At 42.8% G+C, this 23,995-nt stretch overlaps 1 protein-coding gene across 1 annotated transcript in view; it reads left to right on the top strand.

Annotated features, from left to right (window-relative positions):
• Positions 1-23,995, top strand: part of ANKRD60 (ankyrin repeat domain 60) — a 47,622-nt gene that overhangs the window by 11,174 nt on the left and 12,453 nt on the right. Inside the window, exons 2-3 of the mRNA XM_085614579.1 lie at positions 1,291-1,421; positions 21,053-21,218. Of these exons, the coding sequence (XP_085470705.1) occupies positions 1,291-1,421; positions 21,053-21,218 (297 nt within the window). The remainder of the gene's footprint in view (positions 1-1,290; positions 1,422-21,052; positions 21,219-23,995) is intronic.

The raw sequence follows: 23,995 nt of genomic DNA, 5'->3' as shown, positions 1-23,995 counted from the left end.
TCTTATTCATGGGACCTTGAGGCATGGATCTTTCATAGCAGCTTAGGTTTTGAATGTCAGATTAAAAGGCAGACAGTCTGTTAGCAAGATCTAAAGATCATTGGTATATATCCTTCATGTACTACATCCTTGATATAAAGCATAGGACTGTTATCATCCTAACACCAAGGGTTGCCTCTTTGTCTTCACTTAACTCAGTCTCAGTGCAGACATCGAGCGGGTGGGGAGATACTACCCGTGCGACCTTCTTGATACTCCTTTGTTTCTAGGTTCAAAAAGTGTGTGGCAGGGGAAGAAAATAAGCAGGATCTAAAAGTCCTTTTTTATTTTTTTGTAGTTCTAAGTCCTTTCCCCCGACTCTTACCCTTCACTAGCAAATGTGAGGGTAGTGTGATGTTGTGTGTGATGGGTGACATGACTTCAGCTGCGGATTGCTTTTTTGGTGAATCATTGTTTATGGGTGGTAAAAGTTCATATTAATGGAAATTGCAGGCTGTCTTAATCTCTTACTGTATTGTGTCCCAATCCTAGTGAAAAAACAATCTATTCGCAAGTGCAGGTGAATTTTTACAAGACTTAAGGTGGACCTAGCAAAATGTGACTAATGATGTGTATGATACCCTCCAAGGTGAAAAACAATAACTATGTAAGTTTAAGACTGGTTAAAATAGCACATTAGTGCTTGACCAGAGTAAACCATTATGAGCTAAACTATTCCTATATGAGCAGTACCAAGGCAGATTTGCACTTTGCTGGATACTGTCTGAGATGACATGGTGGACAAAAAAAGTTGAACTAAATATCAGTAGTTGAGATTAATTAAAGCATTCCACCCATCACTTTTTTGTTTTCCTCTGTGCAATGCCCTAAGTTTCATTGCGTATGCCCACACATGAGCAATGTAATCAAAGTGCCATAGAACACAAACTATACTTTATGGACAAGGCCTAACTAGGCTGTACCCAGTCTGAGGTTACTTGTGTTCCCATTCAGAGGTGACCTGACTTGGCATTTTTGGCTGGACTGTTTCTATTCGAGCAGGACGAAGGCTTATTTACTTAAGACTGGTTGCTCTGATAGCATTGCACCATGGGCAAAGAATGATAGACTGGAGCGCATCGTGAATAATTAATAGTGACTGAGATCAGTTCAATTTTTCCACCCTTCACATTTTTATTTTCCACAGTGCCTCATCTCTAAAATAACATTTTTAATGAAACTGTAGATGGAATTCTTAAATTTTGCTTTGTACTCTGTCATGTCTGAACACACTTGCCTTGTCTTCCCTAGGAGATATGCCAAATGAATCCACGTTTAAGTTCAATGATATTGTTCCTGGTGGGACTATTACTCTGCGTCTTTGGTCTCAGGATGGATGGAAGGAACTGGTCCAAGCTGCTGCAGAAGGGGACATCATGAAGGTGATTATTACATATTGAAATTTGGCACTAACAAAGTGAAGATATGGTGCATAAATAATGAATGACTATATTTGTAGGGCACAGTCTACCTTCGAAAAGGTCTCCTGGTGCCAGTATTGTGAAGGGTGCATGACACCAATCCGTAAAGTGTTACATCACATCTATATCCTTCACGTGTGCCTATACAATGACACTTCTGTATTTGTATATCCCTGATGGCTGTTCCATCCTCCTATCCAACTCTCACATCATATGTCTTTATCTGTTTGAACAAAAGTACACCCCTTCGTCCTACCAATCCTGTCACTGTTGACCTTGACATATTGTTCTCTTTTGATGTTCGCCCCTCATGGTTTAACATCCTGACGTTCAAAGCTCCATCCTGACTATGCCCATTCTGACAATCCTCATATGCTCTTGGCTTTGAGCTGCTGAAATTTCCTTTCTTACTTGTCACATAGTTATGGACTTTCTAAGCCTCTTACAGCAATTACCACCTCTGTTTATCCTGCAGACCTGGGCATTTTTTTCCACCCCGCAGTAAGGGGAGTGGATCGCTGTGTAAATCCATTGAATTTTGACGATCCGCTTCTGTCTGCCGTGGATGACATCACGAACTACCCAGGTTGTTGAGAGTTCAGGTGGTTCTGTGGTTACCCTTGTACCATGTTTTTACTACCTAGGCAGATATAGGACCAGCAAAAAATGCCAGAAATCCACTCATGTCTCTGGTCAGCTTGTGGAGCAAAAGTGGGTAGTTTGTACAGGACAATTTGAGTCCACAGGCATACTGAGAAAAAAAGGTGAATTTCTCCCTTTTTTGCCATTTGTAACAGTTTTATGCCCATCCCTAGTTACCCCCCTGGTGTACTTTCAGTTTAGGATCTTGCAATCCTTTGAATATGTGCCATGCTCATATTGACTTTTCACAGTAATTACTCTTTATATATATTATCTATTTACTTCATGTATTAATGTTCTATTATGAGACATTTAACCACTATTTCATATATTAGCTTAAAAGTGTTGTATATTCACAGGTGTTTCTTATCACAGACATTTATTTTTTGTACTCATTTGCTAATCTCATCTCCTCAATTAATCAGAACATATCTAACCAATGTTAAACACTTACTTAGGTCATTATATGCCCTGGTTTTCTGTACATTATCAAATTTTTATCACCCATGAAATGAGTACAGTCAAAACATCTTTTACTATTGTGTCGCAGTACATTGCACAGAGCCCCCAACCCTGGACAGGTGAAATTTGTGCTAGAGAAGACAATAAATAGAGCAGGGTTTGTACCCCATACCTGTTACGCTCTAGAGTGTTCCCAAACATGGACACTTTTCAGCTACGAAAGTTGTAACCACGTCCCTGCCTCTTACCCGCTAGACAGGTACCCTGCATGTTCCAAGGAGGGACCATACCTCAGTGAAAGTCCCACTCTCCTGGCACAAACGACTTTAATTTAGACATATGTGCTTAATGTTACTGACATGAAACCAGCATGGGTAGGTGGTCTCTGTCTGCACAACTCTGGGGCGACCCTGCCAAAGAAATTCATCTTCTGTAGATTCTAGGTGCTGCTACTTTCAAGATTTGTTGACATTTTATGTATCGCCACTATGGTGTCAGTGGGATTGTTCTGAGCTTGCAGCAGTCAAACAAAACAATAAGGAGAAATCGTGAAATACAGACAGTTGCAGTAATCAGTGACTAGCACGAGACTCGTCGTTGACCAGTGTGACTGCTTTCTTTTACCCTACTTATTTATGTTTTACGTAGTAATTGTAAATGGGGCTTGAGTTGGTGTGATGTTGTAGATGGAGTGCTGGGTCTTCATACAAAAGCCTGGAACCATTCAGGTATGGCTAACTTTTTTATTTCTTGTTAGGCCATAGGTCCTTCTATGGCTCCAGCGGTCATCAATCCCACGATTTACCCAGTGTTGGAGCACGGGGTTTCCATATCACGTACTCATCAATCATAAACCCGGCATACAGGTCAATGAATCTTTGATGCCGACTGAGATGTTATGAGCTGAAGTCAATATAAAGTGTTATCAATTATCATTTCTATTAGTTCAACCACTAAAGAGAGTTAGTGTGAGTTAAAAGGTTTTATTTTCAAATCTTTTAGTTATTCATTCTTTTATTAAGGTATTATTTTCCAAGTCTAATCATTAAAAGATAATATAATCAATCAACTGATATTTGGTAATAAAGTAAATCAATAAGGCACGATACAATAATGATGAAACAAGCGTGTTCCATAAAGAAACCTCCCTATTCAAAATAAATCAAACTGAATGCGAGAAGGAAAAAAGGTCAGTTCAGATACCCATGAAGGGTCTTGATGAGAGAATCAAGCATCTTGCCTAATTAGCTGGAAAGTATTCTCAGCTCAATTAACCGCAGACCAAGAGATAAGCTAAGAGGTCTCACAAAATGATCTCTAAGAGAGCTCAGTGAAGAATCTTCTCTTAGAAAGTCTGGGATAAGGGGCACACCTGCTGCTTTAACTAGACTTTGAATACACACTGCTATAAATGCCCATTTTCTATGTTGCTACATTAATATTCTTTCTTCTTCGTGTTGACCAATAATATTTCAGCACACTCCTAGGAATAGGTTTGCTCCCTATCTTGTCAACAGAGTAGAATCATGTTTTAGCCATGTGTCCTTGAATGTTGCGGCACATCCTTTCTTGTTATCGAAAAGCGTTTTCCTTGAATCATTCTCCCTGTTGTCTGCATCTTTTGCGGTGAGGACCTCCCAATTAGCCATCTAATACAAACAAGATTCTATCCACTAGCTAATAAAGAGTAGCTTCTGAAATTGCAACATCTGTACCAAAGAGAAGAAAAACATCTTGCACAATGGTTGTTTAAATGTCTTGTTATTCATTCATGGGGGAAGTGTAGCCCTTGAGTTCCACAGCAATAGTATCAAAACAGAGATAGAGAGAATCCCTCACAAGGATGCTGGCGTTCTGCAATGCAAGCTGGCTGAAAGGAAACAATGGAAGCTGCTTACTGAAGTGCGATGACTATATATTTTAAAAGAAAGGAACAAAAAATCAGACGACTTAAGCATCTAGCATTGCACCCAATATTCGACTGGGTTCATCGAAAGCTGCTTATTAAAATCCGATTTACAGAATGCATTTAAAGAGGGAGCTTATTTTCGGATGATTTAAACATTCAGCATTGCACCCTTTTTTCAACTGGATTTTGGATAAATATCCTTCCTGAAGTTTTTTCAACTACTAGAATTTCAATTTCTATATGACTGCGCAATCTGTCACAATTTTGGTGCTTCCTATATATTTTACGTTCTGGTGATGACCCTGCTTTGAATAACTTATGCCCAGAGGTCGAAACATTGATGACACAACATATGTGGACTGTGTTTTTTTAGAATTTGATGGTGGCTATCAATACTCACTTGACGAGTATTGAATTCAAACAATCTATTATCCCTATCAGCCACATGCATATATTTTTATACATAGCACGTATGCACTTTTCACTATTGATCACTCTCACTGTGCCGTCACTTTATAGGAGCACCATATCTTTTTATGATATAAGTAATGCATAATATTCGCTATAAAATTGATGTATATATTCATGTCTGAGAAGATACATAAGAATAAATGCACTAAACTCATAATTGAAAACCTACCCTAGTAAGGGGTTCTCTCTATCTCTGTTTTGACACTATTGCCGTGGAAGTCAAGGTCTACATTTCCCCCATGGGGACCATCTTTTACATATTTACTGTCCAGCACAGGTCCCTGGGTTATTGGGTTGCCCCTTTTTGTTCAAGAGAATTGTTATTCATTCATGGCATCCTCAGTTATGTCAAGTTAAGAACTCAGGGCCCGATTCACAGAACTAACTTAACCTCTTCAGTGCCCATGACGAGATAGTCTCGTCATGGAGCACGGTTGCGCTGTGCCCATGACGAGACTATCTCGTCATGAACCCCGCCCGCTAATGTAACGCCCGGCACAGGGAAAGGGCAGGGCACTGAAGGGGTTAAGACAAAATCCTAAACTTACTATCATTTTGGTATTCACAGAAGGCACTTACTCATTTTGCTATTCACAGAAGGAACTTACTCATTTCGGTATTCACAGAAGTTAGGAGTCCTAACTTTAGGACTCCTAAATGCCTTCTGTGAATACCGAAAGCCTTAAAATTAGGATTTTTCTCAGTTTAGTAGTAGTACAGTTAGGACTCCTAACTTTAGGACTCCTAAATGCCTTCTTTGAATATCGAAAGTCTTAAAATTAGGATTTTTCTCAATTTAGTAGTAGTAAAGTTAGGACTCCTAACTTTAGGACTCCTAAATGCCTTCTGTGAATACCGAAAGCCTTAAAATTAGGATTTTTCTCAGTTTAGTAGTAGTAAAGTTAGGAGTCCTAACTTTAGGACTCCTAAACTGCGAAAAATCCTAATTTTAAGACTTTCGGTATTCACAGAAGGCATTTAGGAGTCCTAAAGTTAGGACTCCTAACTTCTGTGAATACCGAAATGAGTAGGTGCCTTCTGTGAATACCAAAATGGTAGTAAGTTTAGGATTTTGTCTTAAGTTAGTTCTGTGAATCGGGCCCTCATGCTTTATTTCTATGTTACAGGCCTATAGTTTTTAAGTATGGTTGCCTACTACAAATTTTGCATTTAACAAATGTCTTTTTTAAACGTTAGCTCTGCACATTATACTTTTACTAAAGTATTTTTGCAAATATCTAAATTTGCTGCAGCATCAGCACACAGACCAACATTCCATGCATCGTCACATTCTCACAGCATCCATTCTCACATCCTACAGCAAGGACGCACAGCCCATGCATACATAGACTCATCACATCCACTACATCATCCCCTTTCTTTACACACAGGATGAACCAGACAATCCACATCACTACATATGACTGAATGTTACTGAGTATGAGTGACTGTGGCTAAATGCCTTTTAAGTGATTGTGAGTAAAGTATATTGGCAGCACTCAGTAAGGAGGGGCTAAATTAATCTAGGTGGATTGGTTGTGAAATTGTTCTGCTCTTATCCTCCACTGAGGGAAAATGGGTGTCTAAATCAGTTCCCCTTTCAAGGACAGGGGCAGGTACTGCGTCTGGCCAATTTATGTATGGCACAAGTACGTAAGTAAAACACTTGATCAGATTGTAGATACAAGCAACGACTGAGCTCTGAAATACAAAAACATGTAGTACAGTTTAAATGAGGTAAAACAGTCATCATGGATCCAAAACCTATCCGAACTAAAAGCAGTGAACCTCAGAGAAAAGGGTTGCCTTGAATGATTTTTTAAAATATATTTGATCATGTTAACACAGGGAAAAAACTTTACTTGTCTAGGTCCTGTCATATAAGCCAAATTTAGAAACATACAGGTTTACTCAACTTTGTAATCGGAGAATGGCAAGCAAGTAGGAAGAGAAAGCAAACACCACCCATCTGACAGGCCTCTAGATTGAAACCAAAAAAACAGTCAAAAAACATCAAGGGACACCTTCTTCAGCAGGTTCTCAAAAACTATTACCAGTATTCTACATCGTCATTTAACCTCTGATCATTCAGAATCCGAATTATGTGCTCTCACAAATCACTCCTTCGCATCTCAATTATAGGGCCAGCAGTCTCGAGCCAGTGTATTGCAATATGTCTCTTGGTTAACAGTAGGCATAGTCTCACAGATGTGGAGCATATTTCCCCCTTTTCGGTCTCATAAAACATTTGTTTACAGATAGTCTCTTGCGAGGGATTCTACTGCATGCTTCAATCCTTCCACCACCAGCCACCAAGTAGCATTCAACTACCTTACATGTCCCGATCATATGTAGGAAACTTTCTTAGTAGATGTAAAAATACAGTGCTTAATTTGTAAAAAGTTAGGTGCCAGGAACCTCATCAAGAGGCCACTGCAGCATGTTCAACCCAGTGCCCCTGCCAGTGCTGCCAATGACAATTCAGACTATTCCAGGCCCCCAAAGCTGTTAGAATGGTTTGGGAGGCAGCTATAAGTCATTTTTATTATATATTATATGAATAATAAACAGTTGTTCTGCTCATCTCTAAATTAGAGAGACAGCGCCACCATGTGGCAGCTGTCATAAGTGCCGTTGTTGACAATTAAGTGCCGGTGCCGAGCACCGGAAACCACCAACTCAAATTAAGCACTGTAAAAATACTATCCTACATGGTAAGTTTCAAAGTTGCCTTACTGTGTCCTCACACTTGGACCTAATTTTAAATATCGCAGAGGTATGGTCTCTGCAGAGGGCCCTATCAACAGTTGAAACAATGATAGTGCCCCCCAGGTTTCCCAGTGTGACAGTCAGGAAGCCTGCTAGAAAAATAATGAAGATCGAAAGACTTACTCATCTTCTTCAACCTTGAATATTCAGCTGTGTGCCCACACAAAGGACCATGATCCCTATCTTCTTCAAGAAACAGGCACAGGCTTGTTCTTCTAAAAACCTTATCTAGCACCTTGAAGCACGGCACACTGATCAGAAGGCAAATCACCTGTTTTTCTGGGTTCTTGTGCATTTAATATCCATGATGGAAAGGGAAACTCAGCTCTTCCAGAGGTATACTGACTGATCTTTCCCCTCCGACTATGTCCAAAAGCACATACATGTCACCACCTGGAACATGTCTTGTGCTTCTGCCAACACCTACACCAAAGGAGCTTCTGTCTACAACAAGGTGAACTCTTCTGTACGTCAAAGGAAACCTTCCTCAAGAGGGCACTCTTCAAACCCAGAAAGGCTGGTAAGGTCAGGATGTGGTTGGCTGTAGCCAGGCTCCTTTATATAAGGAGACCAACAGCTTATGTTGACATAACCCCTGTGCTTCCTTGTCCCAATATCAATATCCCTCTAGGGTTGTTTCAAGAAAAGGTCCCATGGGTCTAGATGATCAACTTAGGAGCTTATTTATAAGGCCAATGCACCGTGTGTGCCTCACTTTTTTTGAGGCACCAGCTGTGCAGTGGGCTCACTGTACTTACAAGGTCATGTAAAGTCACCCTGCGTGACTTTTCATGGCCTTGTAAATATGTTTCCCATTCACAGATAACTGCATGAAAGGGTGGGTGTTGCTGTGGGTGTTTCCACGCAACATCAATGGAACCTGGCGCATTTCCAGATTTTCAACATTTTGTAAACTGGAAATGCGTCAGAATCCTACCTCTCCCCAGGAGAGGCGTATGTAGGACCATCGAGGAGAAATACTTTCATTTCTCTTCGTTTTTTCCTCTTTCTATGCGTGCTGCATTCTGCTGCATGCATAGAAAGAGGCAAATGCCTTTAATAATTTTGTTTTGTGCAGGAATGTGTTCCATCCTACACAAAAACAATCATTCCCTGGGCACAAGCACCCTTCTACAATCATCCCCTCAGGGCAGGCACCCTTGCAAAATGACACAAGGGGGCCTGCGCTGGCACAAGGCTGCTGTTAGTGCCAGGAATGCGCAGAATCTTGTAGATATGGCACATTCCTGCCCTTTTATTTTGACACACAGCAGCGCAGCAGCAAGGCTTGCTGCGCTGCAGTGCGTCAACATATTGTAAATGAGGACCTTGGTGGTTGCTATTAGCCTGTATACAGTTTGTGCACCCACTTGAGTCAGTGGATATGTGGTCAGAAGACCCTAACTTTCTCGCTCTAGCAGACAGGAACAGGCATCCAAGCATATATTAGTACATACATGGGGGGAAAATGACAGCCTTCAGAGACTCTGGTGTTTTTATCACAAATGCTGATGAAGCACATATCAACCTGACAAGATCTTAGAGGGTCAAGTTAGCTGCTGAGGAACTTACTTTGATTAAAAGCAGTAGCAGATATGGCAGATGCCCGCGTCAATCTATGGGTGGATGACAAAGTTCAAACAGTGAGGTGAGTGTTCGGGACAATCTTTTCAGTGAGTTTTCTCGTGGGTGATCGCCTCATGGCGTTGTAGATGATGACTTCACGCTTGACTCTTTAACATATAGCACACCTGGTGTGCTTTGGAGGAGTTCACCTTGAGACAGATACTCCACCAGGACCGAGCAAAATGAAGGTGTATTGTGCCAAACATTTCTGCAGAAGGCGCAAAGCTTCCTTCCCCACTTGTTAAGATACTGATATGGCATCAAAATCTGACAAGGACTTCTCTACGGTACATGACATGTCGCAGAACTGATGCCCTGACATAAGAAGAGTGTTGTGCTCTGGCAGATTCAAGCTCAATGTGGAAGCAGCTGGGTGCTCCTTAGACTCCCAGAAGGGATACTATTATAGACCAATCTTTCCAGTCTTGAACATGGCACAAATCAGTGACTGGAAGTACCTTATTGCTATGGAAATTCTCACTGGCACACGATCTCACCTTAGCCAGACACCTTGGTTGAAGAAGGGAGAGGAAAGGCTTTTTCCACATTTTTAGGTCGAGCCTGGACAGCGCATGCGCTTCTCTGCGAGGCATGCTGTATTCGAGTATGGACTTGAAGCTCTGTCCACTCTCCGCCCATATTTGTCAATGGCCTGTGTCATTGTCTTTCGTAAATGCTGGCTTCTGATTTGTTAATAGGCTTGTTAGTCCCTTCTTAGTACCACCTTATCGTCATTTGTATCCTCCCATGAGGACTGGCCTTTTTACTTCGGTTGTTACACGGTATTTCTTACTTAGTCTGTAAGCACTATTTTCTTTAATAGGTTTCTCCTACTGCAGGCACAACATGCTTTCCTGCAACATTCAGCGCGCCATGAGTGCTTTCACATTCCAAGGAGCCCGGGACAAAGGCGGGCGCTTCTTTGAAATGCAGTAGGTCTTACATTTACAAGAGTTTGAGCTATTGGCATTGCAAATGACAATGCATGTAATTTATGTGTTAATTATCAAAACAGATAAATAAAAGGCATTGTCATTTACAATGCCAATAGCTTACACTCTCGCAAATGCAAGACCTATTGCATTGCAAATGCTTGTTATTTTTATTATCATCCACAAATTTACCTAGCATAGGTTGTGAATGCAGCTATGTATTGCTGAACATGCTGGACATATTTGTTTTTTGTTTTGGGAATCGTCAAGGTCAGATAATGACTCCTCTTATACTACTGCCTTGTGATAGAGGATAATGTCCACTGCATAAGTGTGCAATTCTCAGATAGTGTATTAGTTAACAGGAGCTATTGCTCAGTTTCTGCTTTGAGGCCATATGTGGATGCAGGATGTGGGAGATGGACATGCACACTCAGTAACACAAACACACTCAGACATCCAGGAGAGGGAAGACCGTACCCTGCCTAATACTAATCATATGAAGCACCCTACAAACCTTGACTAGATTCATTCGGTGGAGACCCAAATCGGGAACCCACTCCCCTCATGTATCCAAACATATAGACACACTTTTATTACTTTCATAGGAAACTAGTGTGCACTTCATGACAGACTATACAGAATTTACCAGGGAGAGCTAGTAGGTTGGCTATCAGCTTTGAGTGTAGGCAGAGAAGTCTGTACCACACATTTATGGCTGGGTTACCACCAATCATTAGCCAACTCATGGCTTGGTCATGGTTATGGTAGTCACTAATGATAAAGGGAGTATCACTTTCGGTGGGTACCTACGTCCCAACAGAATCTAGCAATATTTGTGTATCAGTACAGAAATCATGTAGAGCAGCTCTCAAAAAACCTGTGACACAAGTCTTCTGCATCGAAAAACAATTTAACCGACTAGAATTATAAAATGAGGAGCTGGGCGGCACATGACTATTTCACCAATCACTTTCGACTTTGTGGCCTCTTTAGAGTCCTTAACAGATTATTTTTCCTAAACCGGGTATTTCTGACAGTGGAATCAATTTCATATCCACATACTTGAAGACAATGTGTGAGAAGTGTGGAGTTTATTAAAAGTTCTCCTCATTGTACTGTCCCAAGACCAATGGTCTTGTAGAGTACTTTAATATTATAGGCAGTCTAAAAGCCTCGTAAAGGAGAAAGTGGGTCATCCTCCTATCCGGCCTGTCCGCAGGCCTTCCCACCCAGATTGCTCTCGAGAATGGTGCACAAGGGAACCTGAAGTCACCCACTGTGGTTGTGTTTGACTCTGTTTAGAATTAAGATAAAGATAGTCCAACGCCTGAATAAAGCCAAGGGCAGCCTCCCAGCAAGGAAGGAATGTATACAGAGTTTGTGTAACCAAACAACCTCTCTTGTAGGTATCAGAAAACCCATGAAATTCTCATATTGGAATGCTTTTGTTTTCAATTGTTAACCTTCGGTCTAGAATTTGTTCAAAGAACTTTAGACTATATCAGGGCCTCTTTGTGCCTCTTTTTAAAAATGGTGTATCTGTGATGAAAGACAGTGAAGCAATTAATCATATTGCATCTTTTTGGTAGCCAGGATCCTGAAGCAGTCCTCTGCAACATCCATTTGGAGTCAAATCAATTCATAACGAAGTGTTAGCCAACCACCTGCATTGGCGAACTGAATGTACCCTTTTTGATATAGAGGACAAAATACAGAACTTTGAGAAAATGGGAAAATGTAGCAGGAAAAAGACTTGGGGCTGCTTTGCTAACAGAGCAGAGGAGGGGAGGAGTAGTTTGCCCTCCCATAGTGCACATGAATGTTTGACCGGCGGTCTAGGGCCAGCCAAACAGCCATGCGCACTTTGGATGTTCTCCACACAAGCTGCATTATACAGCCTGTGAGGAGAACATGCTCAGGCCCCCAGTCTCTGTCTGAGCACTGAACCACGGTGGTCAGACCAATCATAACGCTGTGTTGTGATTAGCTTAGGCGAGCCAATCACAAGGCTGCATTTCAGCATTGTAATTGGCTCGGGAGTCTGGATGCTGCTCTGTGTTCCTGTTCTGGAGACGACGGTGGAGAGAGCGGCAAGACGCTGCGAGAAGGTAAGTTTTTTCTTTTCTTCTTTAACAAGCACCCACCCACCCCTGATGTGTGTCATCCACCACTGTGTAAAGTTTGGTCATTTACTAAGGAATTTAAAGCGCCCCAAGCAGGTGTCTCGACCTGCATAGTTGTAGATATAAGATTTGGAAAGGCAGATCAGTATAAATAGTCCGGTGCCAGAAAGTAGAGATTATTGTGGAGTGCCAGAGGCCTCTGTCTGTCTCTCTCGCTCTCGCTCTCGCTCTCTCTCTCTCTCTCTCTCTCTCTCTCTATTGCTCTTTCACTCTGACCCTTATTCAGTGAATTTGCCTGAAGGTCTGTTGATTCTGTGCAAAATACTCTGTTTTAGGGAGGACAAGTTTTGGATGCAAGTCCCTTTTTATACCTTCATGCGGGGATGCCTCTTCCCAGCAATAAATAACAAGGCATGGACAACATCAATCAGATGCTGGTTTCCAAGACTCTGCCATGCCAAAGTGTGCAATGTAACAACATGGTCATAGTATTCACTCCCCAATGTTTTAAAAGACTGGACAGGAAGGAAGAATGATAATGGTGGCCTGGTGAAGTCCCCTGTTGTCCCTATTCCAGGCTTTGGCAATCCTCTGGGATTCTCTCTTAAAACCCTCACTTCTTGCAGACTAAAATGGGTGGTATTAATCCGCAGAATATTTTGGCAAAATTATGGGGAGGCATTGAAGCTAGTGTTTATGAGATGTAGCTTGCCACCACTCTCTGAAAGCTCTTTATTTTATTTCATTCACACTTTCATACCAATGGGATTGAGTTTTGCCACAAAAGGAACCTCAACAGTTGAACTTCCTCTGTTATCACATTGGTTTTCCATATCCTCCTTATATTTGATTGGACCCCTCCATCTTTTCATAGTTTTGATTTCAGTTGTCTTGCACACGGCTTCTAGGTTGCTTTGAGGAGTGTGCTTGGTGTGCCCAAGAAGAAGATTTAAAGAGTATTGATTTTAGGTGCCTTGCATGGGTCACATTGGTTGCGCACTCTGAAAGACCATGGAACGCGTCTATTAATCGATCCGTGGTCACAGGGGAATTGGGCCTGGGAACGAAAATGGCAGGCAAGAATTTGGTATAACCTACCTGATAATGTTATTCTTTAGCATGGTTTTGGGGCCAAAAAAGGCAAATCTTCTATAAACTGCATGGGTGTCTGTAGGCGTGTGTTGAAGTTACTTCAAGTTTGGGAGTTTACCGCTGCAAGGGTTTCTCTGCCTCAAGGCTGCAGCTAATTTGGGGCATTTATCGACATGTGCTGTTTCTGTAGTTTAACTTCGACTACGGTGTTTGGTGGGAAGAAATTCCTCTATATTGCTTTATAAAGCTGCACTGTCCTGCCCGTGTCTCTTTTCTGACCTGTCCAGCATCTTTTTTCCTCAAAAATCTCAATATTCATGCAAGCTCACTTTGCGTTGACTACTGTTCCCTCTACCCAGGTCATGCGGCACTGACAGTGGTACACTACAAGATTTTGGTTAGGGCCCCAGGTTGTTTTACCTGTACCTTTGTGGGGGAGAGGGATTGCCTCCGGATAGTTCTGTTCAGTCCCTCATAACTTGGTCCTTTGACTTCAGGATGTTTGGCACATGCACTGACCGTCCTGCTCACATCAGTGTCCATGCCTGTAGGGTTTCACATGTGTGCCTAAGAGGTAATTGGTAGAGATGATTGGACTCCTTGCGTGTGGGTTGCACCCGATAGTGATCTAGTTCATGCTGGCCCGCCAATGCTCATTTTCCGTATTGATAACTGCAAGTATACATATTCTGCACTCCTCACCGAAACCACTTGTCTCTTTTTGATGGTGGGTGGGTGGTTTTTCCAGATTGCTTCTTGTAGCCACAGGTCCCTTGCCAGAGTGGATAAGTACTATTCCCCTTAATCAGTGCATTGTTCACCGTTTAACTCTTACTACTGACATGGTTCTCAGCCACCACCAAAAGGAAACAAGAGAACTGAACCTGGAGTGAGACTTCTGCAAAGCCGTGACCTTCTTTACACACTGTGCCTAAGTCCAGCTCAAAGTGGAGTGACGTTCTCAGGAGGAAATTTCCCTCCCCACACCAGACTGCTAAAGCCCAGCGGCCTGAAAGGACTTGAGCGTGAGAGCCCCAAATTAAATGAGACTGCACAGCAGTGGCGTAGCTGGAGAGGGGGGGGGGGGGCGGTCCGCCCCAGGTGGCACTATTTTGTGGGCGGACAAAGGCATTCAGATAAGGCTTGGCTTGCTTTCGTGGACGTTCGGGACGGGCAGAGAAGGAATAGGACGCGGGCAATGTCCTCTTCTTTTTTGTGCTGGCAGGTGTCCCACCTCTCTTCCTATTATTCCCTCTCTTTCTGTCTTGCTCCTCACTTACTGAAAACCATAACTTGAAGAAACGGTTCACAACCTCTTTCCTTCTTTCATTTAGTTGCTTCCCTGTGAAATGGATCCAAAAAAGAAAAACACTCTTGCGGGAAATGCCCTTTTTCTGACATTTTTCTATTCCAAAGTGCAGCGGGATGGAGAGAAATAGAAGGTTTTAAATATGAAAAATAAATACATAACTAAATAAAGGAAGACAGAGTGGTTGCAAAGTGGCCAGAGTGGTTTTATTCACATCCAAACACATCAGCCTCACTTTACAGACTTTGCAGTGAAGCGCTACTTTTGTTTTCTCGTCTTTCTTTGAACAGCATTGTTGCTCCCAGATGGGAAAGTGTACCATTCCTGGAGGGACTGCAATACCTGGTTGATGGATGGATTGGAAAACAAAATGTGTACCATGACTCTGTTTATGGATGTGGTCTTTTTAAACCATACTGCTTACGTTTATTAAGGATATAAGCAATGGACATTGAAACGGTTCCCTTCAGGGCCCTGTAGTCATGTCCTTAACTTTTCAGGTAAAACCACTCACTGATTTCTGAATAGTGAGGGAGAGATCGTTAAGGTAACCATGTTGTTTCTGCTTACATTTCACATGCTTTACTTAATCTTTCATTCCCTATGAGTGTTTGCTTTTACTTTTTTTTTAGGCAGCATATTACTCTTATCAAGTGCATAATTTGAATTGAGCCACATCCAAGTGTTTATAGCGGGCACAATTAGGTTGTAGCTGAAAGCAGTGCGAGTTTCTCTCAGTGGGGCAGTATGTTGTTCAGTGGGGGAGAGGATGTGGCACTATGGCCAGAGCTGTGGAATTTGGAACTGGGGAACTGGGTTCAGCCTTCATGACCAGTCCACCAGACCACTCTTCTGAGGGAGCATATTCCCATGCTAGACCTTACAAGGCCCCACTAGACCTTAGAAGGCTTGATGTCTTAGCACAAGCAGGTGTACCCTAGTGGTGTCAATTGTGAGTTAACCTTGAAGGCCTGTCCACCACAATCCATACTGAAGTTCATATCCAGTCTTGCGGGCAGGCCTACGAAGCAGCACACCCTAGAGCAACAGTGATCCAGTCACTGTGACTCTGTCACTGAGGTCACATGAACCTTGAGCAGGTTAGGGCGGTGCAAACGGTGTGACGGCACTGGGTACCTATTTCGGGTGGGTGTGTAGTGTTTGCAAGTATATTATGGTTTAAAAAAAACTTCCTGGCACCTTCCTGGCCTCCAGCAATTTTCAGAAACAATAAAAATGTCATGATAACTTCGGTGATTAATGTTCTTCCTAGAGAGAGATCCGAGTATTGTCTAGTGGAAGGGTTGACTCCTGGAAAGGTAGCACAGAGGGTTAATATGCCTGCTGCAAAGTACATGTACCATGCAGATCACAATGTGCACTGCTTTAATGGGGGGACCATGATGAATGGTCATTTAATGTCAGCTGTAGATGATGGATCCCTGAACAGTGTCATGTATGTGCATGTTTGCATTGTGCTGAGGGGATTACCAGGTAATTGTTCACGCAGCTCTCTGATGGATGTCACATGCGGTTTTTCTGAATCCCCAGATAGATTATGCAGTCTGTGTTCTCTTTTGTACTGCCAGTCACTGCCATTCACCGGTGTATTCAACTGTGTAGCCTTGGACCGTGTCATGTATGTGCATGTAACTTGCATGATCGCGGTAACTATTAGCGGCGATACTACGTGTCTCTTGATCCTCTTTCAAGTTCTTGCCATCCTTTTTCCCCAGCAACCCAGCAATCCAGGGGCGGCAATCTGAGGGATAGCCCCGGGCACCACAAGCTCTAGCTACGCCTCTGCTGCACAGGAGACACAAGGCATTCCATCAGCCGATCAGCGAGCACGCTGACAAATGGGTCTAGGAAAGACTAGGTTGCCTTCATTCACCAATAAAGATAACCCTGCTTCATCACTGACCCATCCCTCCCTCTCAGATCATTCCTGGGGGTCTTCAAACATCCCAATTTCAAACCTTGCCCGGGATCCCGATGGCATCAGCTGGAGGAAGTTGCCCTGATTCCAGAACACTTGGGATTATCCCAACAGATCAAACAGTTGTGGAGTTATGGTGGTTAAATCCCATTCCCAGGCCAGCAGCCAACTGCCACTGTACTTTCCAGTGCCCTTTGTGAGTGCACCCAACCCTGTGTGGGCATCATGATACAGGCTCCTCCACCACGTTGAGCGATGAGGCATCCTAGTCTGTCACTGTCCGCAACCCATAGTCAAGTTCAGCTAGCACTCTAGTGGCTGTGACTTATTTTGTGTGGACAGAATATAGTGTCAAAAATATCGTGGAACAAAATATCAAGAAGATAAGTGCAAATAGGTAAGTATAAGTCCACATCTACATACCCTGAAGTTTAATATATCGTCATGATAATTATATGCGGAGTTAAGTATATTAAAACTTTGTTTGTCCTTGATATTCTTGACACAATATTTGGTACACACAATATTTATTCTAATATTTTTTTCAGACACCCCTTCTAGACGGTGACAATGATTGGTCAACTTGGCTCCTCCCCCGTATTTAACTCACGCAAGCTCTGTAAGAAATGTGTTTTAGTTATCTTTGAGAAGGATGGGCACTTAGTATCATTAATAATAGGCTTGTGGACTTTGGCTTTGTTACATTTTGAAAATGAAGTTCTAATACAGGATCTCTCTCTAAAGATTATTTTATTAAAAAAAGGGCGCTGTAGCAGTGGTAAGTAAACACATAAAAATGACTACACTCTCAAATGATGGATGTTAAAATGTATTCATATCATAAATGTAACATTCTTTTACCTCTAAATTAACCGCTTTATATATATATAGAGGAAAAAGTTTGGTGGGAAGAGGAATTGTTAAGCAACCCAAGGAAACAGATTAATTAGGATCTAGTACTGGTAAGCAAATAGATTTTTAATTTAAATTTGTAGCTTAAGTAGCCCTTTATTTACTCTTCTGACCCATCACAAAAGGGATTAGAAACACGAGACAGGGCCGTAGTATACAAACCTCATTGGTAGGATTGAAATTGACAAAACCTGAACTTCCATACCCAGTTGTTGGTGTGCGATGTCCGATTCAACGCCTCCTCAATGCTTCATATGGTGCCCCCAGTAAACACAGTATGACCGAGATTTTGGTAGCCCGTGAGCTGCAGTTTCATCCATCACGATGGGCCCAATGTAGGTTGAACGCCTTTTTTCTGAAGTTTCATCCCCCACAGGGCACATTTGGAGATTCTTCTTTGTGAGTGGAATTTATGGGATATCTATTGTAGGAAAGGTGGATCTTTTATGGTTTATCCCCCACTTTTTGCCTGGTGCTATGCGGTTTATGACTAGTCTCACTGGGATCCTGATAATCAGGACCCCAGTCTCTCTGCTTTCTCCCCTAAATTGTTATGGTAAGTACTTAGGTACATCCCAGATTGGATACTGGGGTGCCCTTATAAGTCCCTAGTATGTGGTACTAAGGTACCCAGGGCATAGGTACCCCAGGGGTCACCCATGGGCTGAAGCATGTATTATGCCACCCATGGGAGACCATTCAAACTGTCACTACAGGCCTGCCATTGCAGCCTGGGTAAGCTAGTGCTAACACCACTTACGAAAGATATAGGTTCCCAATGTCTAGGGTCACTGCACTTAAAACCTATAAGTCTAGCCTTACAGCAGGCCTTTACAATCCTGAAGACAGGGTGCTCGGTTCTAAGTGTGAGGGTGCCCCTGCATGAGCAGGACATCCCTACAGCCTTCATAGTCTATTCTCCTGGGTTGTAAATGAGACAGCCATCTAACATATAGAGGGGCACCGCGTCATTACGCGATGACCATCTTGAAACTGGCTGTAACAAACCCTGTCATGTTTGGTATCAAACATGTTGGAATCATACCTGGGAGGTATGATTCCAAACACTGCAAAGGCCCTCCATTTGCTCCCAGTACCAGTCTTCTAGACCCGGACAGCACAACATGTCAGCTGCAGGTTAGAGACATGATTCTGCCCTCCTGCTGCTGAGCCAAGCTCAAGCAGGGGAAGGCAGAACAATAGGTATCCTGTCACAGGGAGGTGCGACCACCTCTCAGACAGAGTTTAGGTATTGGGGCCGGGTGGGAACGCTTGGCAGCGCCACTCAGACTGCTTGAGGGGCACACTTGGTGCCCTCCTTGTATAGTCCAGTTCAAACCAGCTCAGGGAGCCGTTGGCAACCGCTCTGGTGCGAAACTGTACAAAGTACATGGGAGTATCCTCCCCACTGTCTGACCCCTACCCTGGGAGAGAACCATGAATCGTCTCAACCCTTTCAATAGGGTTCTTAAGGGCTTACCTGACGGTGGGTCCCTAGATTAATTTCAGACACCATTTTAACTTCGACCATCTGGGCACTCTGGACTTCGCTAGATTTCGCTCTGGGCATCAAGGCTGCAACTGGAAAGATTCCTGCTGCTCCTGATCTCTTAGCCCTCCTCGTCTGCTGCAACGTCCGTGCCTGTGCTCCATGCAGGAAACCTTCCAAGACCTGTGGGCATCCAAGACACCTGAAGGAATCTCCCTTGAAGTGAAGGAGTCACTTCCCTGCATCTGTATGCACTGCAACTAAGCTGACCGGTCTGCTGATCCTGGGCTCCCACAGACTCTGAAAGGCTCAGCAACACATGTGGTGGTTCTTCACATCCCTCGAGGTCTGCCCTTCCCTCTCACCAAGTTTGAGGCCAAAACCCGTCATCGGAGCCGCAGGAACCGAACCCCTGTGCACAGCATCGACTTGTCGTTGCAAAGCCTTGTTGACTTCCTGACATTAAAATCTTCAGGCTCCAAGTAGCCCCAACCTCAAGCATCTCCAGTGACCAGAATCTTTGACCACACAGCATCGCTTGCAGCGTGGCCTGCATCTTTTGGTGTGCTGCTCGAGGTCCTCTTGCGTCTCCAGTGCCTCCAGCCTGCGAGTCCTGTTGAGAGTCGCCTTTGAATTCTTTGGGCTCCCCTGATTTCTTAGGCCCTGCCATGGCTCCCCTGCTTGTGATGAGTCACCTGAACCTTGCTGGTCCCGACACTGCACCTCCTTCGCTTTCCATGTTGGTTGTAGTTGACAAGGTTTGTTGGTGCTCTCAACTGACACCGACCCCTCAACTCTTAACATCAGAGAGTTTTACTCAGCATCACCTGGTCCTCACAGCTGCAGTTCCAAGGTCACCGTCATCTTTCGTGCAGCACACGACATCAGTGGGCACTCGTCTTCCATGCCACCTGGTTGCTCCCGAGTGATCTAGACTATGTCCCCTCTGCTTGCAGGTACTCTTCACCTCGAGTCCACCTTTGGGTTCCACTGGTCACTTTCACCTTTTCCAGCAGCGGCATCCTCCTATAGTCTCCCATTGAGTTTGACAATGGTTTCCGATGCCACTTCACACCTATGCACCCGGCTCTCCAACCACTTGTCTTCTACGGGGTTTCTTCAGGGTCCTCTTTCTTTAAAATTGCAACCGCGACTTACACGTTGATGTGTACGGAGAACGTGGTCGTGTTCCCACACTGCACACGACCTCCGTGAGGTTTCTAGCTACTCACCTTGGGTGATTCTTCGGGTCCCCGACACTTCTAAGTCTTCTGGGTATATTCTTGACTTGAGTTGTGGTCCGCATACCACTATTTTAATATATGGTTTGGTCTCCACCTGGGGACCACTGTGTATTCTGTGCTACTACGTGTTTCTATTGCAAAGTATTGTGTGCATTGTGTATATCTCTGGTTAGGAGATATCTGTATGCGTTAGTGAGTGTCTTATAATAAATACATATTTTTATAAATATCATGTGTGGTTCCTTTTTATTTAATCTACACCTATAAGATTATGTTCTGGTAAAAAAAGCTGCTTTACACTCCATCTAGACTAAGCCTGAAGGCTGATCTCCACAGCTACCGCTTAGAGAGCATTCTAAGGTTGTCTAAGATCACTAAAATCACCATAAGGGTTGTCTGGATCAGTGCAAGGTGTCCACTTACATAAGTGTACATCATATACTGAGCCAGTCTCTCACATATATCTACAGTCATAACACTGACTCTGTAGGTAGGTATCTCATACATACTTCCCATTTCTTCCATATACTATAATCTGAAACTAGACTTAATGGCAACAAAAATTGAAATTGTAAAATGAATGTGTAATTTTGTCATAGGAGACCTTAACACATTTCAAACCCAAATAATATTTATGCATAGCCTAATTAAATATTTCTGTCTTTTCCAGCTGCAACGTTTGGGGGTTACTAAAGATTCCAAATACAACACTCCCAACTCAGAGCGTTTGACACCAAATCAGAAGTTATCCTGGATTGCACGAAGAGCCTTTGTGGCTTTGTATGTTTCGGCTCACCGAGGTCATCTGCAAATTGTGAAATTTCTTCTAGAAAATGGTAAGATGGACCAATCCTTCAGAAGTACTTCTACCTCCAGGCTGGCTCTTTTACTAAATCCTGTTTAATAATTTCTAAACTTTTAATAGTGTTTTTATTGAAGATTTTATACAACATTTAAATAACAGCGAAAAGATGTATTGATTTTGCAAAACAATTAAAACGTAGACCGCTTCATGAAGAAGAGCTAGAGTAGGCAATATTGCCCAGTAGGAGTAGATGGCATCTCTAAAATGGAAAACAAGTGTTAAGAGTGAGTAATGAGTATGAATGTGTGGTTCTCTTGCTGAGAAATCCAGGATTTTGAAGCATTAAGGAGAAAAAGACCCAAAGCATAATTGGGAAAATGGACTAAACGTGTGAAGAACCTTAAACAATTGACCAACCATGTGGAAAGCAAAATATTGTTTAATTGAAGTGTTACCATGCACCTCATTAACCAGAATGCATCTGAGTGTGCTCCCGCCCTGTTTTTGTTTGATAAGGCTCTCTTGAGCAAGTTGAGCCGACGAGCTCTCAATGATGCCCCTACGCTCAAAGAGTGGTACTTAGACCTGAAAAGACTATTGCACAGCATTTCCAGAACCTCTAGATGTATGTGTTACTATCTACTGATGAAGGACAACTATCCTGAAACACGTGCTAATGTATGGAGCTAGTCAGCACTGGCTGCACCAACCATGGTGCAAGCAAAAGATTGTTAAATGGACGTGTTATCATGCACTGCATTTACCAGAATGCATCTGAGTGAACTGGGGGCTGGGATGTTAAGCCAGTGTTCTCCCACCCTGTTTTTACCCTGCTTCTGTTGGCCAACCATGTATTATATTACACTAAAAACAGATAGACTTCTACAATAATAAAGGAAAGAAGAGCAGGGTTTGGAAGCAGGCTTGGTCTTCGGTCATGCCCTGCACTAACCTATGCCCAACCTCTGGGTAGCCAATTCCTTTTGGGCATGGCCTTGAGACTGTGTAAAGCAAGGGTTTCCCCAGATGGCCAAGCCATATCCTTTGGCTCAACCCTGGTCAGAGCCTGGTCCGCTTTTTTGTTGTTGCATTGTTCTATTTTATTTATGTGGTTGTAACGATTACTGAGGAACACGTTGAAGTAGTTTACATTTGCACTTTGGCTGACATTGCTAGCCTTGGTACTCTGATGTCCTTAACAAGATTAGACTCTGCATGGTGGCTCTTAAATCACTTAACTCCAGAATCTCGGGGGAGGCTGTCATTTCTTATTCTTTTAATTCGGTTAATTCCAACCATCTTACTTAAAGTGACATTTCCTTGTAAAAGGTAGCCTGTAGCCATATACATTTTGGTATAGTCTTTATATTTATGTTAATTTGATTGTTCAGTATAAATGACTGTAATCTACCCATGGTACGTAGACTGCAGGATTGGGGCTGGCGCACACAGGCTAAATTTGTTTTGGGCAGAATCTACATTTTAATGATCTTTGGTTGCCTGTCAGCTTAAGGAATGTGTCAAGCCTTCTTTCATGCACTTATTCGTATTTTATTTGTGTTTATTTTTTAAGGAGTTCAAACAAAAAGGTTTTACCCAAGATACATCAAAATGTACCTGGAAACTTCATTGTATTAGCTGAAACCCAGCATTTGGGAGAGATGAAAGGGTTTGAGACCCAGCAAGCCAACTGCTGAATTTATATCTAGCCTTAGATATCAGTATACAGGTGTTCATGGGATATTACACACTATAGGAGACTGATTTTAAGGAGGCGCGCGTGAGGGCCACTTTGTACTCACAGATTAGGGCATGTGGCCCTTCAGATGGATAGGTGCCTGAAATAAACTCTGATCTCAGCCAAATTCACAGTCTCCATTTGCTTTGAATTTCAGTAGAGCTGTATACAAATTCCGCATGTTGTCATGTTATTGACATTTGTATATAGATGACCACCGTTGTTGTGCCATTGCTGCACGTTTTGTGTCTTGCGCCCACTTTTGCAAGGATCTCAAAACCTGGACCCTGCGTCTGACTTTTGCAAAACAATCTCTGTAGCTGATACTTTCTTTACCTGTCACCTTCAATCTCTGTAGTTTTTTTTTCTTACTAGGAAAGGAAAAGGAAATAAACCACAACAGAGGTCAAAATACACAGCTGAATGTGACAAACAAAATAAACCAGGTGTTCTATCAAGAGGCCGGGGCTTTAAAGCACCTAAGAGCATGGGGGATTTGAAATATAAAGTACAAAATGGAAATGTGCGAGTAACAACACTTAAATGATGCGGGATTCAACAATGTGGTAATGCCCAAGAGAGTCAAATTCAGCCCAGGTTTTTCATTCCTTTAGTTCCTAGCAATACTGTGTTTGAGGGCATGACAATCTTAGACTTCTGTTCTCCCTTGTATAAGGTTAGGGCCTCAACACCTCTACATTGAGAAGCTGTTACCAGTCGAGAGCAGCTTCTCAATGGGTAAAGGGGTGAACCCAAATATAAAGATCCCAGCACCATTGAGTAGTGGCTAATCTAGCCAGTTAAGACACTTATGAATAACCTGTAAAAATGGGACAAGTAACAAACATATGGAACCTGTAAAGCTTTTAACTTCTCCTGCCCAGGCTCTAACTCCAAGCTGCACTGAATATTTACTAGACCTGGGTAATACCAGTACCTAGGGTGTGAGGGTAGCAAAGTTGCATCTTTTGCAGGGCCACCCCAGATTGTTCCCCTTTTCTGGACCCTGTTTTTGCTGGTTTAAGACTCAGTGCACTTTACCATGGTAAATAGTAGTAAAGTGGCTGTGC

The sequence above is a fragment of the Triturus cristatus genome, chromosome 7, assembly GCF_964204655.1.
Source record: "Triturus cristatus chromosome 7, aTriCri1.1, whole genome shotgun sequence".
Taxonomy (NCBI): Eukaryota; Metazoa; Chordata; class Amphibia; order Caudata; family Salamandridae; genus Triturus; species Triturus cristatus.
Note: the sequence above shows the minus strand (reverse complement) of the source record. Positions and strands in the feature narration are given on the sequence as shown.